The sequence below is a fragment of the Ovis aries genome, chromosome 8, assembly GCF_016772045.2.
Source record: "Ovis aries strain OAR_USU_Benz2616 breed Rambouillet chromosome 8, ARS-UI_Ramb_v3.0, whole genome shotgun sequence".
NCBI lineage: Eukaryota > Metazoa > Chordata > Mammalia > Artiodactyla > Bovidae > Ovis > Ovis aries.
This window is the reverse complement of record NC_056061.1, coordinates 54,658,028-54,682,067: the sequence shown is the minus strand read 5'-3', so window position 1 is coordinate 54,682,067 and position 24,040 is coordinate 54,658,028. Positions and strand designations below refer to the sequence as shown.

The 24,040-nt window shown below is 37.7% G+C and overlaps 1 protein-coding gene across 3 annotated transcripts in view; it reads right to left on the bottom strand.

Annotated features, from left to right (window-relative positions):
• The window catches only part of LAMA2 (laminin subunit alpha 2), a 684,287-nt gene that overhangs the window by 469,748 nt on the left and 190,499 nt on the right, over window positions 1-24,040 (bottom strand). For all 3 annotated transcript variants that reach the window (XM_060419598.1, XM_060419599.1, XM_060419600.1), the window contains exon 4: window positions 5,775-6,017. In XM_060419598.1, coding sequence (XP_060275581.1) covers window positions 5,775-6,017 — 243 coding nt within the window. The remainder of the gene's footprint in view (window positions 1-5,774; window positions 6,018-24,040) is intronic.

Genomic DNA, 24,040 nt, shown 5'->3' with positions numbered 1-24,040 from the left:
GCTGTCTGTGGGGTTGCACAGAGTAGGACACGACTGAAGCAACTTAGCAACAGCAGCAGCAGCATGTCTGATACTATTTCTCTAAATAATTAACGATTTATTATCTCCAGGATTCAGGAAAGTTAGAAATATCTGAACAATGAGCTAAGGCAAGGAAGATCAATGTCTCCAGGAGTACTTATTTAACATATACATAGAGCTTCCTGAGCCTTTCCCAAACTACTGAATGAAAAACCCTGGTCCCAGAAATAGCTCTTGGAAATGGCCCCAATGATTCAGGATGCATCAGAGTCACAGGTTCTATCCCTGGGTCTGGGAGATCCCCTAGAGGAGGGCATAGCAATCCACTCCAGTATTCTTGCCTGGTGGAGAAGGAAATGGCAACCCACTCCAGTATTCTTGCCTAGAGAATCCTGTGGACAGAGGAGCCTGGTGGGCTGCTGTCCATTGGGTCACACAGAGTTGGATACAACTGAAGCGACTTAGCATTCATGTATGCATTGGAGAAGGAAATGGCAACCCACCCCAGTATTCTTGCCTGGAGAATCCCAGGGACGGAGGAGCCTGATGGGCTGCCATCTATGGGGTCGCAGGGCGTCAGACATGACTGAAGCAACTTAGCAGCCACAGCAGCAGCAGCAGCAGCAGCAGCATTCTTGCCTGGAGAATTCCATGGACAGAGGAGCCAGGTGGGCTACAGTCCATAGGGTAGCAAACAGACAGACATGGCTAAAGCAACTTAGCACACACGGAGGGGTGCTATCATATTTGACACAGTGGTGCCTTCAAGTAGCAGTTCTTGTTAACAGTTCTTAATAGCACCCAGGGGCAGGGGCAAGTGCTTTCAGCAGAAGCAGCACTTAGGCAGATAGCAGCTCTGGATGGAGCTGACACCCTATGGCACTGCTGGTGATGCCTGTCCATGCAGCTGTACCCACCACAGTTTTTCCCTTTGGCTGGCCTCAAAGTGATGGAGGCCCGCTGCCATCTGTTACTTTACACCACACAACTCCTACTCTGGAGCTCAGGACCATTCCCACAAAGCAAGGCAAGCAGGGTTCCTGCTGAGCCCTCTCGGTACTGATAGACACCAAACTGCCTTTCTGAAATGAAGCTCTCAAAAGGCTTTTGCTCAAAGTCTCTTTCAGTTTATAGCCCGGAAAACAACATACTGGGTCTACCATTGAATTCATTGCCTTGTATTATTTTTTTTCTGCCAGCCCTGAGATGTGATGATCTCACAACTCAGTGAATTCCTTTTCTCCCTTTGGGTGCAAGCCCAGGATGGTACCTGGAGGGCTACGCTCTTCTTGGATGCAGGTGAACTGAGTCGTCCAGAAGGCTGACTATGTGCCCTGTACTACCTTTCCAGTGAATCCACATGATCAACATTTGTTGATCTCTTGCAGGCAATGTGAGGTAGAGGGCAGAGAACGGACCAAGCTAGAGGGTGGGGGCAGAAGAGTGGGGGTGGCTGGAGCAACAAACAATACTGAAGAAATAAGCTGCTGCCAAGACTCAAGAGGCCATAAGGAAAGACTAAATAGCCTTCAGTGATAATATGGACAGAAGATAGTATTGAAGTTTGGATATAGATGCTGAAGTCAAAGCTATGATATCCTTTAATATATTGACAAGGAATTCACCCAAAGTATTGTTTGGCTCTAAAATGATGCCCTTTTCACCTGAAACATGATATACTGGAATGTTCTAAATGTTTTGGCACATGTCTCCAAAATTTTGCAGACAAGTGACAATGTAATAAACCTTAGACTCAACAGATCTGATGTTAGTCACAGAAGACTATTTTCTATTAATTTTCTGTACCTATTACACAAACATTATTGCTTAGTGTGTTATAACTGATGTATGTTTATTTCTTAATGCCTTATTCGCAGTGAAGTGAAGTGAAATGAAGTGAAGTCAAGTGAAGCGAAAGTCGCTCAGTCATGTCTGACTCTTTGCAACCCCAAGGACTATACAGTTCATGGAATTCTCCAGGCCAGAATACTGGAGTGGGTAGCCTTTCCCTTTTCCAGGAGATCTTCCCAATCCAGGTCTCCAAAGTCTTAAAAATACTCTGCTGTTATTTCTCTTATTCTCTGACTTAAATTCATAGTTCAAGAGTATTTTCAAGATCTGGAAGCAAATGATTATTTGATGCTTTGTCAAGAACATACATTTCAAATCATGGTAAATATCTAGATAGCATTGTCTAAAATAAAATCCTATCTAGAAAACAGTAAGACTAATAAACCAATAAAAAGGTAATAGACAGGAGATGTGGATATAAAAATAAATAGCAATGATGAAATGAGGAAGTTGTTTCACCTCTGTGGTATTTTTCCCCCAAACCCAGAAGCCCAGTCTAATCATTAAAAAACAGCAGGCAAACTCAAAATGAGTAATATGCTACCAAAAACTCTGACCAGAACTCTTAAAACTGATTAGGCTTGGGACTCTCCGGTGGTCCAGTGGCTACTCCATGCTCGCACTGCAGGGGACCTGGTTTTAATCCCTAGTCAGGGAACTAGACCCCACAGTCTACGATTTAGAGTTCACCTGCCATACCTCAAGATTCCACAGGCTACAGCGAAGACATAGTGCAGTCAAATAAATAGAAACATTACAACAAAGAGCAATTTTAAAAAGTGATCAAGGTCAGGGAAACAAAAGAAGATTAAGACTGTCATGCATTAGAGGAGACTAAGAGACACAATGATGCAATAAACTCAACGTCCTATTCCAAACTGGATCCCAGAAGAGAAAAAAAGTCATTAATGATAATCTGAATAAAATCTGAATAAATCTGTGGTTTAGGTAATAGAGTATCAATAATACTTGTAATTTATTCTTTATAAATAATGATAATAATTTCTTAGTTTGACAAATGAATGTAGATTATGAAAGATATTATCCTTAGTGGGAGCTAGGTAAAAGGGATACAGGGATTCTCTGTCCTCTTATATTTATGTACATTTAAAATAATAACAAGCCTACAATTCAAACCAAATAAAAATACCCTTCAATAATGGAGTGAATTCTATTATATGTCTAAAGCATAATGGCAATAAATTTGCAATTGTCTTCAAAACTTTGGAGATACTAAGAAATTTTGTATGTTGTTCTGTACTCTGAGACTCCATCTTCTCAGCAGGGTTCCTTTGACTCATCCAGGAGAACTTTACCACTTGCTGTAAACAATTCTGTCGTGGCATTTATACTATCATTTAGCATTTACTCGTTTATATGTTTGTTTTTCTTACTTGAATGGCACTTCTCTGGGAAGTTCTGAATATAAGCACCTAATAATTAAATTTCACATGGTACTTAAATGTGAATGCTTTTAAAACTAAAAATTAATGATACTAAGATTTATTTCACAATCACTTGTCTGGGAAATATTGGAGACAAGCATCCAAAAAATGTAAAATATTCCCAATGTTAATATTGTAGGTGATATCTGAAACTGTACTACTTTAGAACTGAAAGATGCCTTAGGATAATTTACATATCAAACATTCATATATTAAAGAAATTCAAACTCAGAAAACTGACCTGTTCAATGTTCCATAAAAACTAGTAGCAGAAGCAGAACCCAGTCTTCTAATACCATTCTTCTATATCACCATATCTCAGGATCAGAAATCTTTCTACTTTAATGGATCCAGCAGGTCAATATCTCTTCTAAATCATTTCTGAGTTTAGCAATTACCAAGATTTTAAAAAAGATCAACTTTCAGTCTTTATTAGAGTATGAAAGAAACACTAATGTAGGACTCAGGGGATCTGTATTCTTATCTCAACTTTGTCATCAGTTAATCTGGCAGTCTTGGGAGACCATCCCCTACCTTCGCTGAACCTGTCCATTCCAAAAAGTACCATGTTTCACAGACTAAGATATAAAATAAAACGGATATTCCAGGAGAGGTCTGGGTTTCATTCATATTTTTAAATACTATCAATCTACTTCAAATACTTTGAATTACTTTCCATTCCTCACCTCATTCACTTTCCAATGAGAGAGAAATAGACTTTAAAAAGCATGTCACAGAGACAGTTGAATAAGTTGTTCTTAAAAGTCAACAGTAATGATTAGTTTATAGTGAGTGTCTAAAACAGTGTAGTCAGTTAAACACAAACAAATAGAATATCTGTTCCAAGCTGGTAAGTTGACAAAGTCTAAAGAGTGGAGAAGCACCATCTATGTAGTGTGAGCGTGCTTTGGGGTATGCATGCAACTTGTATGTTACATATCTGGGTACATTTTATATTGTTAAACAAATTTCTGAATTGGCTCATTTTTTAAAGATAAAGAATAGCTTTATAAACATTACATAATTATTAATCCTGGGTAAACACTGGATCCAAGAAAAAAATTATAAATTCAACTCAAATATATTCTCCTTGCCCTCCCTCCCTACTCTCATATCCTCAGGCCAGTCTGGCCAGGACGTGGATGCCTCTGGGCACAAGCAGGTTGAACAGCTGTTTGACTCACTGCTTTTGACTCATTGTTTGGCAGATTGAGATCTCTGCTGAGAGCACCATTTAGAATTTTCTTCACCGAAAACTGAAATTTTTGAACATGAAATTGAAATATAGTGAGACACTGGGAGACATTCATAGAATAATAGTGCCAAAAGAGTATGATCAATATATGTCAAAAATCTAATGTACTCCCAGAAGTGTTTAAAGAAATAATCTCAGAATAGTTGAGGTGGGCATGATAGTGTATGAATACGGATTTTTTGAAAATACAAATGTAAAAAATGATACTAGCTTCAAGCATGTGAACTGGTGAGGAGAGAATATTAGCCATGAGTATATGCAGAAATGGACATAAGAAAGTAGAACAAAAAGACCTAGGCCTTATATACTGAAGAGAGACTGATTAGGGAAATAAAACTAGAGATCTGAGGGTCTCTAGGTCTAGGTTTGAGTATCTGAGAGGGGGCTACTACCACCACAACCACCACCGACCTCAATGGTTATTGTTATTATAACAGCAACAAAAATAATTAATGCCTGCAAAGTGACTATTATAATGTTTCAAACATTTTCATTTAATCTTGACAATCATAAGAAATAAGAACTACTGTTATTGTTTCTAGTTTATGGGAGATGAAACAGAGGCATGAAACTTAAGACACTGATTCAAGATCACACAGTTGGTAAAGGTGAAGTCATGGTTTGAATCTGTGGCTGAAAAAACAATGAATCAATTTAAAATCTTAACTACAAGAAAAAAAAGATGCTATGGAGAAGTTGAACAGATTTGAATTAAGCATAAAATAAGCAAAATTTGAACAAAGGAAAGAAAGCCCACTGCAGCCCTATGCAGCAACAGTAGAAAAACACATAAATTATGAGTTCACATATGTGAATTATGTTTTCCAGAATTTATCTCTTTTGTCCCTATCTTCAGACTAGAGCACACAGATTTAAGGTTTCTTCTAAGGTCTCAATCCTTCAATAATTAGCAAGACTCCCTGTCAGAAAAGTTTCTTTAAAATTAATCACTGACTCTCCAACTTAAGCCCATTTCCTCTTCTCTGATCTTTATTGGACACACAAGATACATACTAGATGAAGGCAGTTAAAATTCTAATACCCTTCAGTTTTTCCTTTTTATTTAATAAGTTATTTTAAATGTACTTCTGCTAAATCCTATTTTAAAATCTCCCTGACATCAGTGACTGATATAGTCAAGTCTTTCTGACAGGCCTATTTTGCCATCTTAAATGTATTGAGGGTGAATTTTCTCATCTTACCTCTCCATTTTCTAAGGGGTGTATCTTGGAATAAAAGGAAGTGCAGATGACCTCATCATCTTTGGCATATGACGGTGGTCCAGTACGGGGATGAATATTGTAGAGGGTTAGGCACTCCGTGTCCGTCACAGCATGATACTGCCAGGGCTTGTAGTCAACATCATCCAGTGAGCGTTCCAAAATCCAATTTCCAGGCCGAGGGGAGTTAGCTGCTTTCACAATCACATATGCAATCTGGAACACCTGGGAAGTGTGACAACAACAACATGTAACTCTGAATTCCAAAGTTTCTCACTGCTGTTGCTGCTGCTGCTAAGTCGCTTCAGTCGTGTCCAACTCTGTGTGACCCCATAGACGGCAGCCCACCAGGCTCCCCCGTCCCTGGGATTCTCCAGGCAAGAACACTGGAGTGGCTTGTCATTTCCTTCTCCAGTGCATGAAAGTGAAAAGTGAAAGTGAAGTTGTTCAGTTGTGTCTGACTCTTTGCGACCCCATGGAATACATATCAAATATAAGGCCCAAGGCTACAATAATTTTACTTCGGATATTATTCCATGCTCCTATTATAGTCTCTGGACTTTCCAGGTGGCTCAGTGGTAACGAATCCACCTGCCAATGCAGAAGACATAGTTTGATCCCTGGGTCAGGAAGATTCCCTGGAGAAGGAAATGACACCCCCCTCCAGCATTCTTACCTGGAAAGTCCCATAGATAGGGGAGCCTGGCATGCTGCAGTCCATAGGTTGCAAAGAGTCGGAAACTACTGAGAAACTAAACAACAACAAAATTGTATCCTCTAAATATATTTTTGCAGTTACATGTCTATATTTAATACCTCTTTACTAAAATGATATGTTCCATTTTGACACCCATGACTTTAAAAGAAATGGGTTAAAATTGGATTTTAGTTCTCCAACAACTCATTAACATCATTTCCTCTAATTTTTGAAGTTCCATTGTAATCACAATCACTTACAGTATTTGGTACATACCAATTTACTCACATTACTCTGTTGGAGATTATGAGTTAGAAATTCCATGTGTGAATAGTGCTTGATAGTTTAGAAAACAGTTACCTGTATCACCTAATCCTCAGACAAGTACCATTTAGATGGCATTACTGTGGTACAGGAAAAAAACAAAAACAAAACAAAAGAGAGCACTTTGAAGGCACAGTCCTGTATTTAAATTGTGATGCCAACATTCATGTGACTTACTTCATCAACTCTCACTCCCATTTCTGTTAATTAGGGTCAATAATATGAACACTAAGCATACAACTGAGAGACAGTTTAGACTAAATGAAATAATGTATGCAAAGTACCTAGCAAAGGACTTGGCTGTAAATACTCAGTAAGTGTCAATTCCTCCACATTCCCAAGTAGAAAATAATGGAGATGAAATTTTAGTACACTCAGCAGCTGTTTGAAACTGGAATATAGTAAACGAAGGGTTTCTGTACCTTCTGTATAAGAGGTAAATATGTGTTAAAGAAAAGGAAAATAAAGGGATCAAGTTACTACAAGTCAACAGAGTGACCACTGAGGGGAATATGGCAATCCTCTGCTTTCAAATCTACATAATATCTGAACACATACAAAATAAATATTCTAGATGTTTTGTGATGGTACATATGTGCATCTTCACCAATCCAATCCAAAAGCCCAAAAGAACAATGCATAAACATTACCGAGTGACATTTTTTGCCATGTCCTTGGTAGAAAGATAAATATAAGGTAGTTTATATAGTCCCACCATCTATGAGTTAGTAATATATTACAATAATGAGATATATGAAAAGTACACTAGTAAAAAAGCAATAGTATATGTCTTTAGTGGGTCGGGAAGATTCCCTGGAGAAGGAAATGGCAACTCACTCTAGTATTCTTGCCTGGAGAATTCCATGGACAGAGGAGCCTGGCAGGCTACATTCCATGGGATCGCAAAGAGTCAGACACAACTGAGCAACTTTCTTTCAAGGTATAGTCCCACCAGCTATGAGTTGATAATAAATTGCAATAATGAGATACATTAAAAGTATGCTAGTAAGAAAGCAATAGTATGTGGTCTTTTTAGTACATTCAGTGAGACACGGGGAGTTTGTCAACCCTAAATTCTGGGTGATTGGGGTCACTGAAAAGACACAATTGAAGGAAAAACCTGTTAAAAGATAATTAATGGGTCTGTTAGAGGGGAGCTTGAAAGTAATGTTCTGAAAATATACCTTATCTGCTTCATAGTTTTGACATGAGACTTTCAGGAATACATGCACACTGTCTATGACAAACTCTAAGGGACTGAATTTAAAAACATAAAAAGTTTGTACTTAAGATGAAAGAGGTGACTCAGATGCTGGTCTTTTGAGACCCTTACTGGAACGTGAGCATTTCTATCTGTGTGCACTGAGGGGAAAATCATGAGCCATTTAATGAGCAAAAGTAGGGATACCATTTGCCTCTTATGCACAGTTAAGGAAATACTGGTGGTTAAAATACTGAAATACTTCTGTACTTGGTAAATAACTGCTGTCCAAGACTCTCAAATGCCTTCTCTTTCCAGAGAACATCTGGGTAACCTAGGGATTGCAAGGAACAGCCAAGACACCTACTCTGATTAGTCTGGGCTTTGACCATTCTATTTGATGTACTATCACTCCATATGGGAAATATTATGAATTTTTGTTTACAGAGGTATACAGATAACTGTAGACAGACATGTATATATACATATGAATTTGTAATTATTGGAATACACTTAGACATTTTGGGGAAGGGCAGACATGGACATATTTAAGATGTGACCTATGGGGTTTGGGGATAAGGAGTCAAGGAGAGAAAAAGAGCTTTAAAATTCTTCTACTATCCTGCTATACTAATTGCATTAACATAAATGTCTCAGTTTTTAATAAAATTATTTTTAAAATAAGGAAATATTTTTAAAAATAAACATCAAAGAAAGGACAAGAGTGGGAGTAAGATGCAACATACTCTATCAATCATGTGCCCACATGCATGCTCAGTCACTCAGCCATGTCTGACTCTTTGCAACCTCATGGACTGTAACCCACCAGGCTCCTCTGTCCATGGGATTTCCCAGGCAAGAATACTGAAGCAGGGTGTCATTTCCTCATCCAGGGAATCTTCCCAACCCAGACCCAGGGATGGAACTCCTATCTCCTGCATTGCAGGTGGATTCTTCGCCACTGTACCATGTGGGAAGCCCCCAATACAGGTTATGTTGGCAGAAAAAAGATGTACAGAAGCCAACCAAACATAATCTAGAGTAATTGCTATTTCTGCATTTTTAGGTGCTATTCATTATGGATTATTTCTCTTAGACACTCTGTATTCAATACATACACGTGGAACCTCTTTAAAAATGAATTCACTAAAAGGCAAACCCTACTGAGTAATCTGATAGAACACAGAAAGATAGTTTTTTTCTATGAAAATCTGATACACTAATTTCTGGTAAATTAAATTAAATGCTCCTAATTTCTGGTAATTCTAAATTATTCATGACAAAAATCTGTAAACTAGTAAAGAATATAAATAACTAAATCGTGAGCTCCTGAAGGGCAGAGGTGCTATAATCTTTAGTAAAATTCTTTTGAAATAATGTATATATAACATTTATTAGTTTTAATTGAGTAATCAAAACCAGTGTACATGCTTCCATATGACTTTTTACTAGATTAATACTATTCTTTCTGTTTGTTAGAACTTGAATTCCAGTCAACCAGCATATTTTGTCACTTACAGGAACTAAGACATACATTTCTTGCATGCTCATTCAATTAATAGCTCTATGAGTTGAGAAAATTTCTTAAACTCTTTTACCCTCTGTTTCATAGTGTATCTTTTTCAAAGTAAGAACCATGGAAGAGATAATAAAGTACTATGTGCTCTTTGGTAAAAAAAAAATCTCTATAAATGTTTTAAATTAGCAAATTTCCATCCAGAAAGGAAAAAGTGCATAGAGCTTTTTTTTTTTAGTGGAAAACCAAAAGAGAAATATCAAAGCATAATTACAGATCGCAGGTACAAATAAGAAAAATAAAGATACACTGATGTATGGATAAAGAACTTTGTTTAGAAACAACTCAGCAAGCAAATATAGAAGGCCAAATTGTCTTGGAGCTACAACATGGATTTATGACTTCAGAGCTTCTGTGTTGGCTCTAAAAAAGAAGTTGTACTAGAAACTGCACAGACTCTTTCTATAATTCAATATAACAGCCAGCATTAAGTGACATGGAAAAGCAGTCATTGCCTTCAAGAATATTAAAGTCACCTCATTTCAAAATAATATCCTTCTTTCATTTACTTTCTATGGATTCTTTCACATTTCATGCAAAATTAATTAAATTAGTTGGCATGTACTATTTTGAATAAACTTTTTAAAATGTGGTAGACAGCATTATTATTTTTTTTATTTTTTTTTAATTTTTTTTTTATTTTTTTTTTTTAGTTTTTTATTTTTTAAATTTTACAATCTTTAATTCTTACATGCATTCCCAAACATGAACCCCCCTCCCACCTCCCTCCCCATAACATCTTTCTGGGTCATCCCCATGCACCAGCCCCAAGCATGCTGCATCCTGCGTCAGACATAGACTGGCGATTCAATTCACATGATAGTATACATGTTAGAATGTCATTCTCCCAAGTCATCCCACCCTCTCCCTCTCCCTCTGAGTCCAAAAGTCCGTTATACACATCTGTGTCTCTTTCCCTGTCTTGCATACAGGGTCGTCATTGCCATCTTCCTAAATTCCATATATATGTGTTAGTATAGTGTATTGGTGTTTTTCTTTCTGGCTTACTTCACTCTGTATAATCGGCTCCAGTTTTATCCATCTCATCAGAACTGATTCAAATGAATTCTTTTTAACGGCTGAGTAATACTCCATTGTGTATATGTACCACAGCTTTCTTATCCATTCATCTGCTGATGGACATCTAGGTTGTTTCCATGTCCTGGCTATTATAAACAGTGCTGCGATGAACATTGGGGTACATGTGTCTCTTTCAATTCTGGTTTCCTCGGTGTGTATGCCCATAAGTGGGATTGCTGGGTCATAAGGTAGTTCTATTTGCAATTTTTTAAGGAATCTCCACACTGTTTTCCATAGTGGCTGTACTAGTTTGCATTCCCACCAACAGTGTAGGAGGGTTCCCTTTTCTCCACACCCTCGCCAGCATTTATTGCTTGCAGATTTTTGGATCGCAGCCATTCTGACTGGTGTGAAGTGGTACCTCATTGTGGTTTTGATTTGCATTTCTCTAATAATGAGTGATGTTGAGCATCTTTTCATGTGTTTGTTAGCCATCCGTATGTCTTCTTTGGAGAAATGTCTATTTAGTTCTTTGGCCCATTTTTTGATTGGGTCGTTTATTTTTCTGGAGTTGAGCTGCAGAAGTTGCTAGTATATTTTTGAGATTAGTTGTTTGTCAGTTGCTTCATTTGCTATTATTTTCTCCCATTCAGAAGGCTGTCTTTTCACCTTGCTTATATTTTCCTTTGTTGTGCAGAAGCTTTTAATTTTAATTAGATCCCATTTGTTTATTTTTGCTTTTATTTCCAGCATTCTGGGAGGTGGATCATAGAGTATCCTGCTGTGATTTATGTCGGAGAGTGTTTTGCCTATGTTCTCCTCTAGGAGTTTCATAGTTTCTGATCTTACATTTAGATCTTTAATCCATTTTGAGTTTATTTTTGTGTGCGGTGTTAGAAAGTGATCTAGTTTCATTCTTTTACAAGTGGTTGACCAGTTTTCCCAGCACCACTTGTTAAAGAGATTGTCTTTACTCCATTGTATATTCTTGCCTCCTTTGTCAAAGATAAGGTGTCCATATGTGTGTGGATTTATCTCTGGGCTTTCTATTTTGTTCCATTGATCTATATGTCTGTCTTTGTGCCAGTACCATACTGTCTTGATGACTGTGGCTTTGTAGTAGAGCCTGAAGTCAGGCAAGTTGATTCCTCCAGTTCCATTCTTCTTTCTCAAGATTGCTTTGGCTATTCGAGGTTTTTTGTATTTCCATACAAATCTTGAAATGATTTGTTCTAGTTCTGTGAAAAATGTGGCTGGTAGCTTGATAGGGATTGCATTGAATTTGTAAATTGCTTTTGGTAGTATACTCATTTTCACTATATTGATTCTTCCAATCCATGAACATGGTATATTTCTCCATCTATTAGTGTCCTCTTTGATTTCTTTCATCAGTGTTTTATAGTTTTCTATATATAGGTCTTTAGTTTCTTTAGGTAGATATATTCCTAAGTATTTTATTCTTTTCGTTGCAATGGTGAATGGAATTGTTTCCTTAATTTCTTTTTCTACTTTCTCATTATTCGTGTATAGGAATGCAAGGGATTTAAATGCTAACAAGTATGAAAGGGGAAATCAACAATAACACAATAATAGTGGGAGACTTTAATACCCCACTCACACCTATGGACAGATCAACTAAACAGAAAATTAACAAAGAAACGCAAACTTTAAATGATACATTAGATCAGTTAGACCTAATTGATATCTATAGGACATTTCACCCCAAAACAACGAATTTCACCTTTTTTTCAAGTGCTCATGGAACCTTCTCCAGGATAGATCACATCCTGGGCCATAAATCTAAACTTGATAAATTCAAAAAATTGAAATCATTCCAAGCATCTTTTCTGACCATAATGCATTAAGATTAGATCTCAATTACAGGAGAAAAACTATTAAAAATTCCAACATATGGAGGTTGAACAACACACTTCTGAATAACCAACAAATCACAGAAGAAATCAAAAAAGAAATCAAAATATGCATAGAAACTAATGAAAATGAAAACACAACAACCCAAAACCTGTGGGACACTATAAAAGCAGTGCTAAGAGGAAAGTTCATAGCAATACAGGCATACCTCAAGAAACAAGAAAAAAGTCAAATAAATAACCTAACTCTACAACTAAAGCAACTAGAAAAGGAAGAGTTGGAGAACCCCAGAGTGAGTAGAAGGAAAGAAATCTTAAAAATTAGGGCAGAAATAAATGCAAAAGAAACAAAAGAGACCATAGCAAAAATCAACAAAGCCAAAAGCTGGTTCTTTGAAAGGATAAATAAAATTGACAAACCATTAGCCAGACTCATCAAGAAGCAAAGAGAGAAAAATCAAATCAATAAAATTAGAAATGAAAATGGAGAGATCACAACAGACAACACAGAAATACAAAGGATCATAAGAGACTACTATCAGCAGTTGTATGCCAATAAAATGGACAACGTGGAAGAAATGGACAAATTCTTAGAAAAGTACAATCTTCCAAAACTGAACCAGGAAGAAATAGAAAATCTTAACAGACCCATCACAAGCACGGAAATTGATACTGTAATCAGAAATCTTCCAGCAAACAAAAGCCCAGGTCCAGATGGCTTCACAGCTGAATTCTACCAAAAATTTCGAGAAGAGCTAACACCTATCCTACTCAAACTCTTCCAGAAAATTGCAGAGGAAGGTAAACTTCCAAACTCATTCTATGAGGCCACCATCACCCTAATACCAAAACCTGACAAAGATGTCACAAAAAAAGAAAACTACAGGCCAATATCTCTGATGAACATAGATGCAAAAATCCTCAACAAAATTCTAGCAATCAGAATCCAACAACACATTAAAAAGATCATACACCATGACCAAGTGGGCTTTATCCCAGGGATGCAAGGATTCTTCAATATCCGCAAATCAATCAATGTAATTCACCACATTAACAAATTGAAAAATAAAAACCATATGATTATCTCAATAGATGCAGAGAAGGCCTTTGACAAAATTCAACATCCATTTATGATAAAAACTCTCCAGAAAGCAGGAATAGAAGGAACATACCTCAACATAATAAAAGCTATCTATGACAAACCCACAGCAAACATTATCCTCAATGGTGAAAAATTGAAAGCATTTCCCCTAAAGTCAGGAACAAGACAAGGGTGTCCACTTTCACCGCTACTATTCAACATAGTTCTGGAAGTTTTGGCCACAGCAATCAGAGCAGAAAAAGAAATAAAAGGAATTCAAATTGGAAAAGAAGAAGTAAAACTCTCACTGTTTGCAGATGACATGATCCTCTACATAGAAAACCCTAAAGACTCCACCAGAAAATTACTAGAGATCATCAATGAATATAGTAAAGTTGCAGGTAGACAGCATTATTGAAAAACACAATGAATAGAAGTATTCTTTGAAGGTGTCAGAAAAAGACTAAAAATTCTAACTGAATTTCTAAGTATGCCAAATTTTTAATGATTTCAACAGAATAATTCTCTAGTGTACCTATGTTATTAATTAATTCTGCCTTGTGTTTTCAGCATAAAGACTCTTCAAAATCACTACTTATAAAATCTTATTTCTAGGTGGGAAAAAAAATCTGTATGGGATGCAACAAGGCAAGCAAATACCTTATGATAAGCACAAAAATACTAAGACGGCTAGGCTTCTATGAATCATAGATCTCAATACACTACATCCAATTTTTTTTGTTGTAGGAGGGTACTTTTTACATATTGGTGGCTAAAAAATTCCAAATAACTTTTGAAATAAGGCCAAATGTTTGACAGTTTACAGTAACATAGAGAACTTTCTATTTCACATTCCATTTGTGCATCACATAATAAAATATCATTAATCACAATCATATGTCACTAATGTAGCATTAAAGTAGATGTTCCTAGAGTGTTTAAGCAGAGAAGGCAATGGCACCCCACTCCAGTACTCTTGCCTGGAAACTCCATGGACGGAGGAGCCTGGTAGGCTGCAGTCCATGGGATCGCTAAGAGTCGGACATGACTGAGCAACTTCACTTTCACTTTTTACTTTCATGCATTGGAGAAGGAAATGGCAACCCACTGCAGTGTTCTTGCCTGGAGAATCCCAGGGATGGGGGAGCCTGGTGGGCTGCCATCTATGGGATCGCACAGAATCAGACACAACTGAAGTGACTTAGCAGCAGCAGCAGCAGTAGAGTGTTTAAGAACTTGAACTCATTTAAGGTGGAAATGGAAAATAGTCTTTCTGAAGAATCCTTCAGTCCCAAAATAACAAGCAACCTACAATGACCATCATATATGGTGATTTTCCCATCTTTTTCACATGATTGGAGGAGACCTCACAGCCTGGAATGAACAGCCTAGGAGAGTTGGCCACTCTACACACTGTCCTAGGGCAGAATATATATTGGCTCATTCGTAACCCATTTGGGTAAGTCTGATCTCCAGGATCGATTTCTAGCACATGCATTGCTGGGTCTGCATTAAAAAAAAAAAAAAAAAAAAAAACCTCTCTGTTATGGCTCTCAGGAACCTACTTTATCCCAGTTCCTTTGTCCTCGGGAGAATCATGGATCTAGAAAAATGCTACCAAATAGTATTGTGTTTTGGAGATTTTACTGATACTTTTGAGTGTCACTGGAACACAGTTAAAAGAGCTAGGCCACAGGAGGACTCCTCAAAGACGTACAAAGGACAGAGGGCCTCAGTTTCCTATAGGCTGAACACCCATGAAAGACATAAAAGTATTAATGAAAACCACTCTGTGTGAGGAAATGAAAACCACTCCCTGGAGGAGGAAATGGCAAGCCAGTCCAGTATTTTTGCCTGGAGAATCCCACGGACAAAGGAGCCTGGCAGGCTACAGTCCATGGGACAGCGAGTTGGTCACATCTCTGAAACTAAAAATAATCAAACAACTGGATATATATGGCCAGCACTATTTGCAACTTCTATCACCAGCCATGGAGAGGGAAAACTGTAAAATGGTCCATCATGATGAATGAAATGGCCACATTTTTTAAACATGAAAAACAAGCTTTATGTCATTCGTGTGTGTGTGTGTATGTGTGTGTGTGATCCCTGGTTGGGAAGATTCCCTGGAGAAGGGAAAGGCTACCCACTCCACCATTCTGGCCTGGAGAATTCCCTGGACTGTGTTGGCCATGTTGGCACAGAGTCGGACACGACTAAGCAACTTTTTCACTTTCACTTTCACTCTCTGTGGAAGATGGTACTTCATCTTTCTCACAGAACTTAACCTGAATTACTCTCTTCCATTTCTGTTTCCTAATTTGTCAAGAGAAAAACACATGGCCGTCTAACTTCTGCCACAGATAAGCTCTGCCTTTATCCCTTTATTGCTGTCTGTGAACTCCCTATAGCAAATAGCTGTCCACATAACAAAACTGCTTAATTGTGAAAGAGGCTCTGCAATATTCTAATGCCTGCTCTTGCCAATGTTATGAATTTAAACATTTCCACAAACTTCGATGCCATCTCTGTTTTAGACACTTCTGTGTATTATTAGTTCTAGCATTATGTATGTCAAATACTCATTCATTTATATGGGTATGTTGACGTTCAGAAAGCAATGAGAACTATACAATGTCAGAACCAAAAAGGATCCCTGGAATCAAGAATTTCAAGCTTTGTACCCACTAGAATAATCTGGAAAGCCTTACAGAAATGCACACACACGTCTCTGTGTTTGAGTTGATAGTTCATATAATTAGCTTATCTTTTACCTGAGACCTAAAAGAAGGATAAATAAATTAAAAAACAAACAAACAAACAAAGAGGATGAGGTGGGTTCATTATTTTTTCTGGAAGGTCCATGGGAGTCAGCTGTAGAGGGAGAGTAGAGGTCATGGCCAAAAGTACTCAGAGTGGCTGTTGCCCTGGGTCAAGACCAGCAGAAACTCACAAAAGCAGGTCTGACCAGAAGCAGGGGTGAGAAATGGGGCTGAATGCAGGAAATTCATCTTAAGTCTGAGTTTAATAGAGGCTTCACTCAAAGACCCACCCTACCAAAAAACATGTAACCAAATTCTTTTGTTGTTGTTTAGCCACTAAGTCCTGTCCAACTGTTTGCAACCCCATGGACTGTAGACTGCCAAACTCCTCTGTCCATGGGGTTTCCCAGGCAAGAATACTGGAATAGGGTGCTGTTTCCTTTTCCAGGGATCAAACCTGTGTTTCCCTGCATTGGCAGAGCAACCAGGGAAAGTGAAAGTGAAGTTGATTAGTCGTGTCCGATTCTTTGTGATCCCATGGACTGTAACCTACCAGGTTTCTCTGTCCATGGGATTTTGCCCTAAACAATTTTGTGTGTGTGTGTATGCATGCTCAATCATGTTTGACTCTCTGTGACCCCACCAGCCTCCTATTTCTATGAAATTTTCCAGGCAAGAAAATTGGAGAGAGTTGCTATTTCCTACTCCAAGGGATCTTCCCAACCCAGGGATTGAACCACTGTCTCCTATGTATTTTGCATTGGTGGGCACATTCTCTACCTTTGTGCCACCTGGGAAGCTTAACCAAATTTTTACTTCCCAGCAAACATTTCTTAAGCAATCACAGGAAACAAGTGGCTCACTATAATCTTAAAAATTACCTGAAGAGATCACTATACACATTTTGAAAATACTATTGTTGGACCTATTGGATCAAGGTTAAACAACAGATGTGAGAGTTGGACTATAAAGATAGTTGAGCACCAAAGAATCAATGCTTTTGAACTATGGTGTTGGAGAAGAATCTTGACAGTCCCTTAGACTGCAAGGTGATCCAACCATTCTATCCTAAAGGAAATCAGTCCCGAATATTCATTGGAATGCTGAAGCTGAAACTTCAATACTTTAGCCACCTGATGTGAAGAACTGGCTCATTGGAAAAGACCCTGATGCTGGGAAAGATTGAAGGCAGGAGGAGAAGGGGACTACAAAGGATGAGATGGTTGGATGGCATCACCTACTTGATGGACATGAGTTTGAGTAAAACTCCAGGAGTTGGTAATGGACAGGGAGGCCTTGCGTACTGCAGTTCATGGGGTCGCAAAGAGCTGGACACAACTGAACGAATGAACTGAACTAAACAATAGAAGCTTTTAAAGGATGCTTTAAATTTAAAACTTAAAGCAATTAACCTACAATTGACTTCTTATTACTTTTTGGGTGAGTTTTATGTCCCTTGCAAATTTACGTTTATTTTGATAAACCTAGGATTGGTGGGGAGTCCATATGGATAACCCCCTTGTCTGCCTGTCCCTTCAGACAAATTTACTGACAATAATTTCAAAGACTGACATGACTTGTAATTGTCACTCAGTTATAATGTACAGGGCATTTATTCCCCTCCCCTCAGTGTACACTACAGTTGCTGAGTGTGAATTTAAGGAGTTGCAGGTAAGCAAATGCGCCATTTCACCTCAGGGTAAGTGGCTCCTCTGTTTTCAGAGAAACAGAAATACTTTGCTGTCAATTAAAACAGATTTTTTATACTCACATTAAGCTCATATAAAGTTTATACATTTGAAAATGAATTACTCTATCATTATCTAATTTCTAAGAAATAGTAATCTAACTGGATGACTAAAGATAATCTTCTGAAGATAAAATGTTCATTTGCTGAATTTGTTTTTTGAGAAGAGTTTTAATCAATGCCTAACTATCCATGGGAAAATATTTGAAGGACAGTTCCACTTCATTATGTAATAAAGAAAATCTCAACCTCCCATTCTGAAAAATAACATGAGTTACTTTTCAGCTCTAAGTTAATATACAAATCTAAATCAATACAATTTTTATTATTAGTCCCTAGAACTGGATAAGTTTATTGAAAAGCTGATTTGAAAACATTAACAAGCAAGAATAGTCAAGAGAACCTGAGAAGAAAGAGCAACGGATGCAGGAATATACTATTAAATGAAAAAAAATCAACCTGGAGAAAACTCAATTATACAGGATGCCACGGTTTACTAAGAGGACCTTTTTTGAAATGATGAATCTGTGGTGAACACTAACGGTCAAAATGGCCACTAACGTTGCCAAAAGAGAGACACCTGGATATTTTCTGCAATGTAATGGAAGGATAGAGCACCATCTATAAAGTAATTTGCCAAAAATGTGAACCCAAAATCAGAGTGAGTCTCTACATTTAACTATCAGTTTACAGGAAATAAGGTATCTAAGGATCATGAAAACAGCACCACAGGGATACAATTAACAAAATTCAGGATGTGAGAACCTTTACTACCCAAAAAGTATGGCTTCTTCAAAAAATAAACTGCAAGACAATTAAAAAATAATGAGGTTATAGATTAAGAGACCTTAAGAGAGATATCAAATAAATGCAGTATGTGACTTCAGGTACATCCTGATTCAATCAACTTTTTAAAGGTTGGAGGCAAATGTGATGTATTTTAATACTGACTGAATGTCTGTTAATATTAAAGAAGAATAATAGTATTTTTAGGTATGACAGTGATTCTGTTTACAAAAGAGCTGTAAAGTTCAGTAATATATACTGAATTATAGAGGATGTAGAGGATGTAATATGTGTGAGATTTGCTTCCAAATAAGGTGGCTCAGACGGTAAAGAGACTGTCTACAATGAGCGAGACCTGGGTTCGATCCCTGGGTTGGGAAGATCCCCTGGAAAAGGAAATGGCAACCCACTCCAGTACTCTTGCCTGGAAAATCCCATGGACAGAGGAGCCTGTTAGGAGTCCATGGGTTCGCAAAGAGTTGGACACGAGTGAGCAACTTAACTTCATTCACTTAACCTGGTGAGTGGGATGGGGTATGGACAAATGTAGAATTGAAACAGAAAGGGCCATGAGTTAATTTTTACAGGTGGGTATCAGTTATGTGGGTCTAGAGTATTCTACTCTATACTTCTGTGTATGTTGGGAAATTATCATATCAGAGCTTTTAAAAAGATTACTAATACATTTCTTTTTAACAAATAAATGACTCTCTTACATAATGATTTTACACTATTGGTAATTCAGTGCTTGCTCTTAAAAAGCAAATATTTGTTTGTAACAGTAAAATGTGTTTACTGTCTTGATAAATGATTAATTCTGATTCATACTACAACTACATTGCATTCAGAGCTTAAGAAATGTATCTTAATTCTTTTAAATTAATTATCAACTCTAAAGGGCATTGCCAGCCCCAAATTTTAGTCCTGTCTTAGAAAACTAGGAACACGAATAAATAGAATCCAAATTGCAATGAGCAAGGTCCTCCCTCAGCTTATTAATGCATTTAGTGCTCCGTGCTTCATTAAGTTGCTATCATTTTTAACAATGTCAGCGGCAGGTAAAACTCAGACAAGCATTTTCCTTCTTTTCAGCACTGCCCTTGACATCTATTCTCTCCTCACATATTTCTCTCTCATCTGAAACAATCCAAGGTTTCAAAAGATTGACCTGCCTCCTGTGAATAAGTCATTGGCACAGCATGGCTTTCACACCAGCCACTGGTAAAAGAGCAGGTAGGCTGAGTCCCCCATAGAACACGACAGTCCTTTCAGTGAAGCCATCACAGAACTCAATATGGGTGTGAATCACAGACAATCAGAAATGTGACAGTTAAAAGCCTCCCTTCTAAAAATTATTCACCCTGGAGAAATACCAAGCATTGCCTTTGTTTTTGTGCTTCTATAGTTACCAGGGTAAGAAGAACCTAGCATTTTTCAATTTACGACATTGCAGACATGAATGAATCACTCTAGTTCAAAGCATTTGGGGAATAATAGCAAAGATTTGTAGTAATGAGAAGAGTTGGAAATATAATGTTAACAGCAGAGAATAACAAATCAAAGACAGATGAAACTTTCTGATCTTAGCTCATGAATTCTTTCAACAGATCAGAGTTACTTAACACTTATTCAATTTTAGCTATTACAAATGAAATAGCATCAGCTATTTTCATGCTTATATACTGCCCAGCTTCCTTGTCCTTCTCTAGGGACTTTCTTAAGAGTACTCTGTAACCTCCACTGTTTATCACCTTAGCACCTCTTCTCTATTTAACCCTCTACCGCGCATGCACCACTCACCACCCTACTTGAATTATTTTCAAAAGAGTTACCTGGTCAGAAAATACATGCTTTGTTTCTCCATCCTCATCTTCTTTGAAATCACTATACTGTTCTCCTCTATCTGAAATTCCCTTTATCTTTGGAAAAATGATATTTATTTGTAATTCAGGCATTAAAAAAAAAAAAAAACTTGTTTTCCTAAGATGATATTTTTCCCAAAATGGAAAGTAAACAATAGGAGAGGAGAGAGAGAAGACAAAATGAATATTCAGAAGAGAGCACTGTGGGGGGTGTGCCTGCTGTGGGTTATTTTCATTTGAGTTTATTGTTGTATCCCAGTATTCTATATCCTAATAATCTTTTCTTGGGGAAAGTAGCATTTTATTTAGTACCTAATTTTTGCCAAGCAATTCAGCCTGCAGAAGTTCGTCTCTGCTAACAAGATTTCTATCAGGCAGGTAGGAACTGATTAGAAATTGAAATGAGAGAGTTAATGCTAATTTGTGTGGTACAAAGAATAATGACCCCTCAACAATGTCTATATCTTAATCCTTGGAACCTTTGTATACATTATTTTATATGTCAAAGGGACTTTTGTAGATATGATTTAGTTAAAGACCTTGAGATGTAATGATAATTCTGAATTGTATGAGTGAGCCCAAAATAATCACTTTTGCTGCTGCTGCTGCTAAGTCACTTCAGTCGTGTCCGACTCTGTGCGACCCCATAGACGGCAGCCCACTAGGCTCCCCCGTCCCTGGGATTCCCCAGGCAAGAGTACTGGAGTGGGTTGCCATTTCCTTCTCCAATGCATGAAAGTGAAAAGGGAAATTGAAGTCGCTCAGTCATGTCCGACTCTCAGAGACCCCATGGACTGCAGCCTACCAGGCTCCTCCATCCATGGGATTTTCCAGGCAAGAGTACTGGAGTGGGGTGCCATTGCCTTCTCCGAAAATAATCACAAGGATCCTTAATGAGGGAAGTGAAAGAGGTGGGCAGAGTGATGGAACATGATAAACCTCCAACCCATTTCTGGTGAAGATGAAGGAAGAGGACACAAGCCAAGGAATATAGGCAATCTTCAGAAGTTGGAAAAATCAAGGAAATGAATTTCCTTCTAGAATCTTCAAAAGGGAATATGACCTTGCCCACACCTGACCTTAGGACAGTGAGGCTCATGTCAGACTTCTAACCTATTATAAGGTAAGATAATAAATTTGTGTTAAGCCACTAAATCTGTGCAATCGGTTATGACAGCAATGGAAAACCAGTACCAGTACATTAGGTAACTTGTTCCATTTCACATGACTAGTAAATTATGGATGAATTTTAGAGATCTAGTTTTTGTACAATAATAAATTTTGCTTTTCTACAATAATACATTCCATGTTTATGACTATTTCAAGTAATTCCTTCACACAGATATTTCCCATATATTAACTTCTTTTTTAATATAAAATTATTTATTTTAATTGGAGGTTAATTACTTTACAATATTGTATTGGTTTTGCCATACATCAACATGAATCGCCATGGGTGTACATGTGTTCCCCATCCTGAAACCCCCTCCCATATATCAATTTCTAATCTAACCACACTCTCATGTCCCATTTTATATTTCTAAAAACTTAACATCTTTGATAACAACTTAATTTTGCTTTGTAAAAAATTAATTTTGCCCTTGTTTTAACATCAAAACTAAGGCTGCTAACAGTAGAAACTGTAGAATATTTTACACATGTCTTTTAATGCCTTACACATAATAGATTATCAATTATTTTTAAAATTCAACAGAATGGGTGATCAAAAATGGAATGCCACCTCTGAAATAATTTAAGGAACCTCAAGAGTGATTTCTATAAGCACCTGAAGAGTGAACTTATCTAGCACCATTCAATATCAATAAGTATCCTTCATCATTCCCAATTTCCTTGGGAACTGCTACCAAGATAACAATCTTATATATGTCTAACTCACATATTTTCCCTCTGAAATGAAAATCTGCAAAAAAGAGAATTCTGTTGAGGTTTGTCAAGCGGCCTTTACCCCAGATTTTAAAAAAGTGACTTAACTTGCCAGTGAAGTATGAAGAGTGTAAATGAAATGAAAAATGAGAGATCTGCAGAGCCTGGTATCCTTTTGCCTAAGATTTTAAAATAAGGATAGATGCCACTCATTTAACTGTATGGACATTTTCTAAAGATTGAAAGCCAACAGTTATGACAAATATATATGAAAGGGTACCATTCCAAGAGGACATAGACAAAGTTCTTACAAAACCCACTCTGTAAATTCTTTGCTTTTTTTATCCTGCCTCGGTTTATTTCAGTTCAGTCACTCAGTCATGTCTGACTCTTTGCGACCCCATGAATTGCAGCACGCCAGGCCTCTCTGTCCCTCACCAACTCCCAGAGTTCACCCAAACTCATGTCCATCAAGTCGGTGATGCCATCAAGCTATCTCATCCTCTGTCATCCCCTTCTCCTCCTGCCTCCAATCCCTCCCAGCATCAGGGTCTTTTCCAATGAGTCAACACTTCACATGAGGTGGCCTGAGTATTGGAGTTTCAGCTTCAGCATCAGTCCTTCCAATGAACACCTAGGACTGATCTCCTTTAGAATGGACTGGTTGGACCTCCTTGCAGTCCAAGGAACTTGCAAGAGTCTTCTCCAACACACAGTTCAAAAGCATCAATTCTTTGGCGCTCAGCTTTCTTCATAGTCCAACTCTCACATCCATACATGACCACAGGAAAAAACATAGCCTTGACTAGACTTTGTTGGCAAAGTAGTGTCTCTGCTTTTCAATATGCTATCTAGGTTGGTCATAACTTTCCTTCCAAGGAGTAAGTGTCTTTTAATTTCATGGCTGCAATCACCATCTGCAGTTATTTTGAAGCCCTCCAAAATAAAGTCTGACACTGTTTCCACTGTTTCCCATCTATTTCCCATGAAGTGATGGGACCAGATGCCATGATCTTTGTTTTCTGAATGTTGAGCTTTAAGCTAACTTTTTCAGTCTCCTCTTTCACTTTCATCAAGAGGCTTTTTAGTTCCTCTTCACTTTCTACCATAAGGGTGGTGTCATCTGCATATCTGAGGTTATTGATATTTCTCCTCGCAATCTTGATTAGATAGCTCTTGATTTTCAGTGAGTTAGATATGCACCAAGTCATCATAGAACTTTGGTGTCAAGGCAAAAATGATTTATGAAGTGCTGAGCTGGATTTCCAAAGCTCAGAAAGAATCCATGGGGCCTAGTTAACACTTCAGGAATTCCACTGTCTTCTCTATGCTGCCTTCACGAACGTGTGTTTTACTCTGTCATCAAGTTTGACTGCTCATTGATTTTTCCAAACCTCTCCATGCAGGACTAATTAATTGGTTGCACCAAAGTAGAAA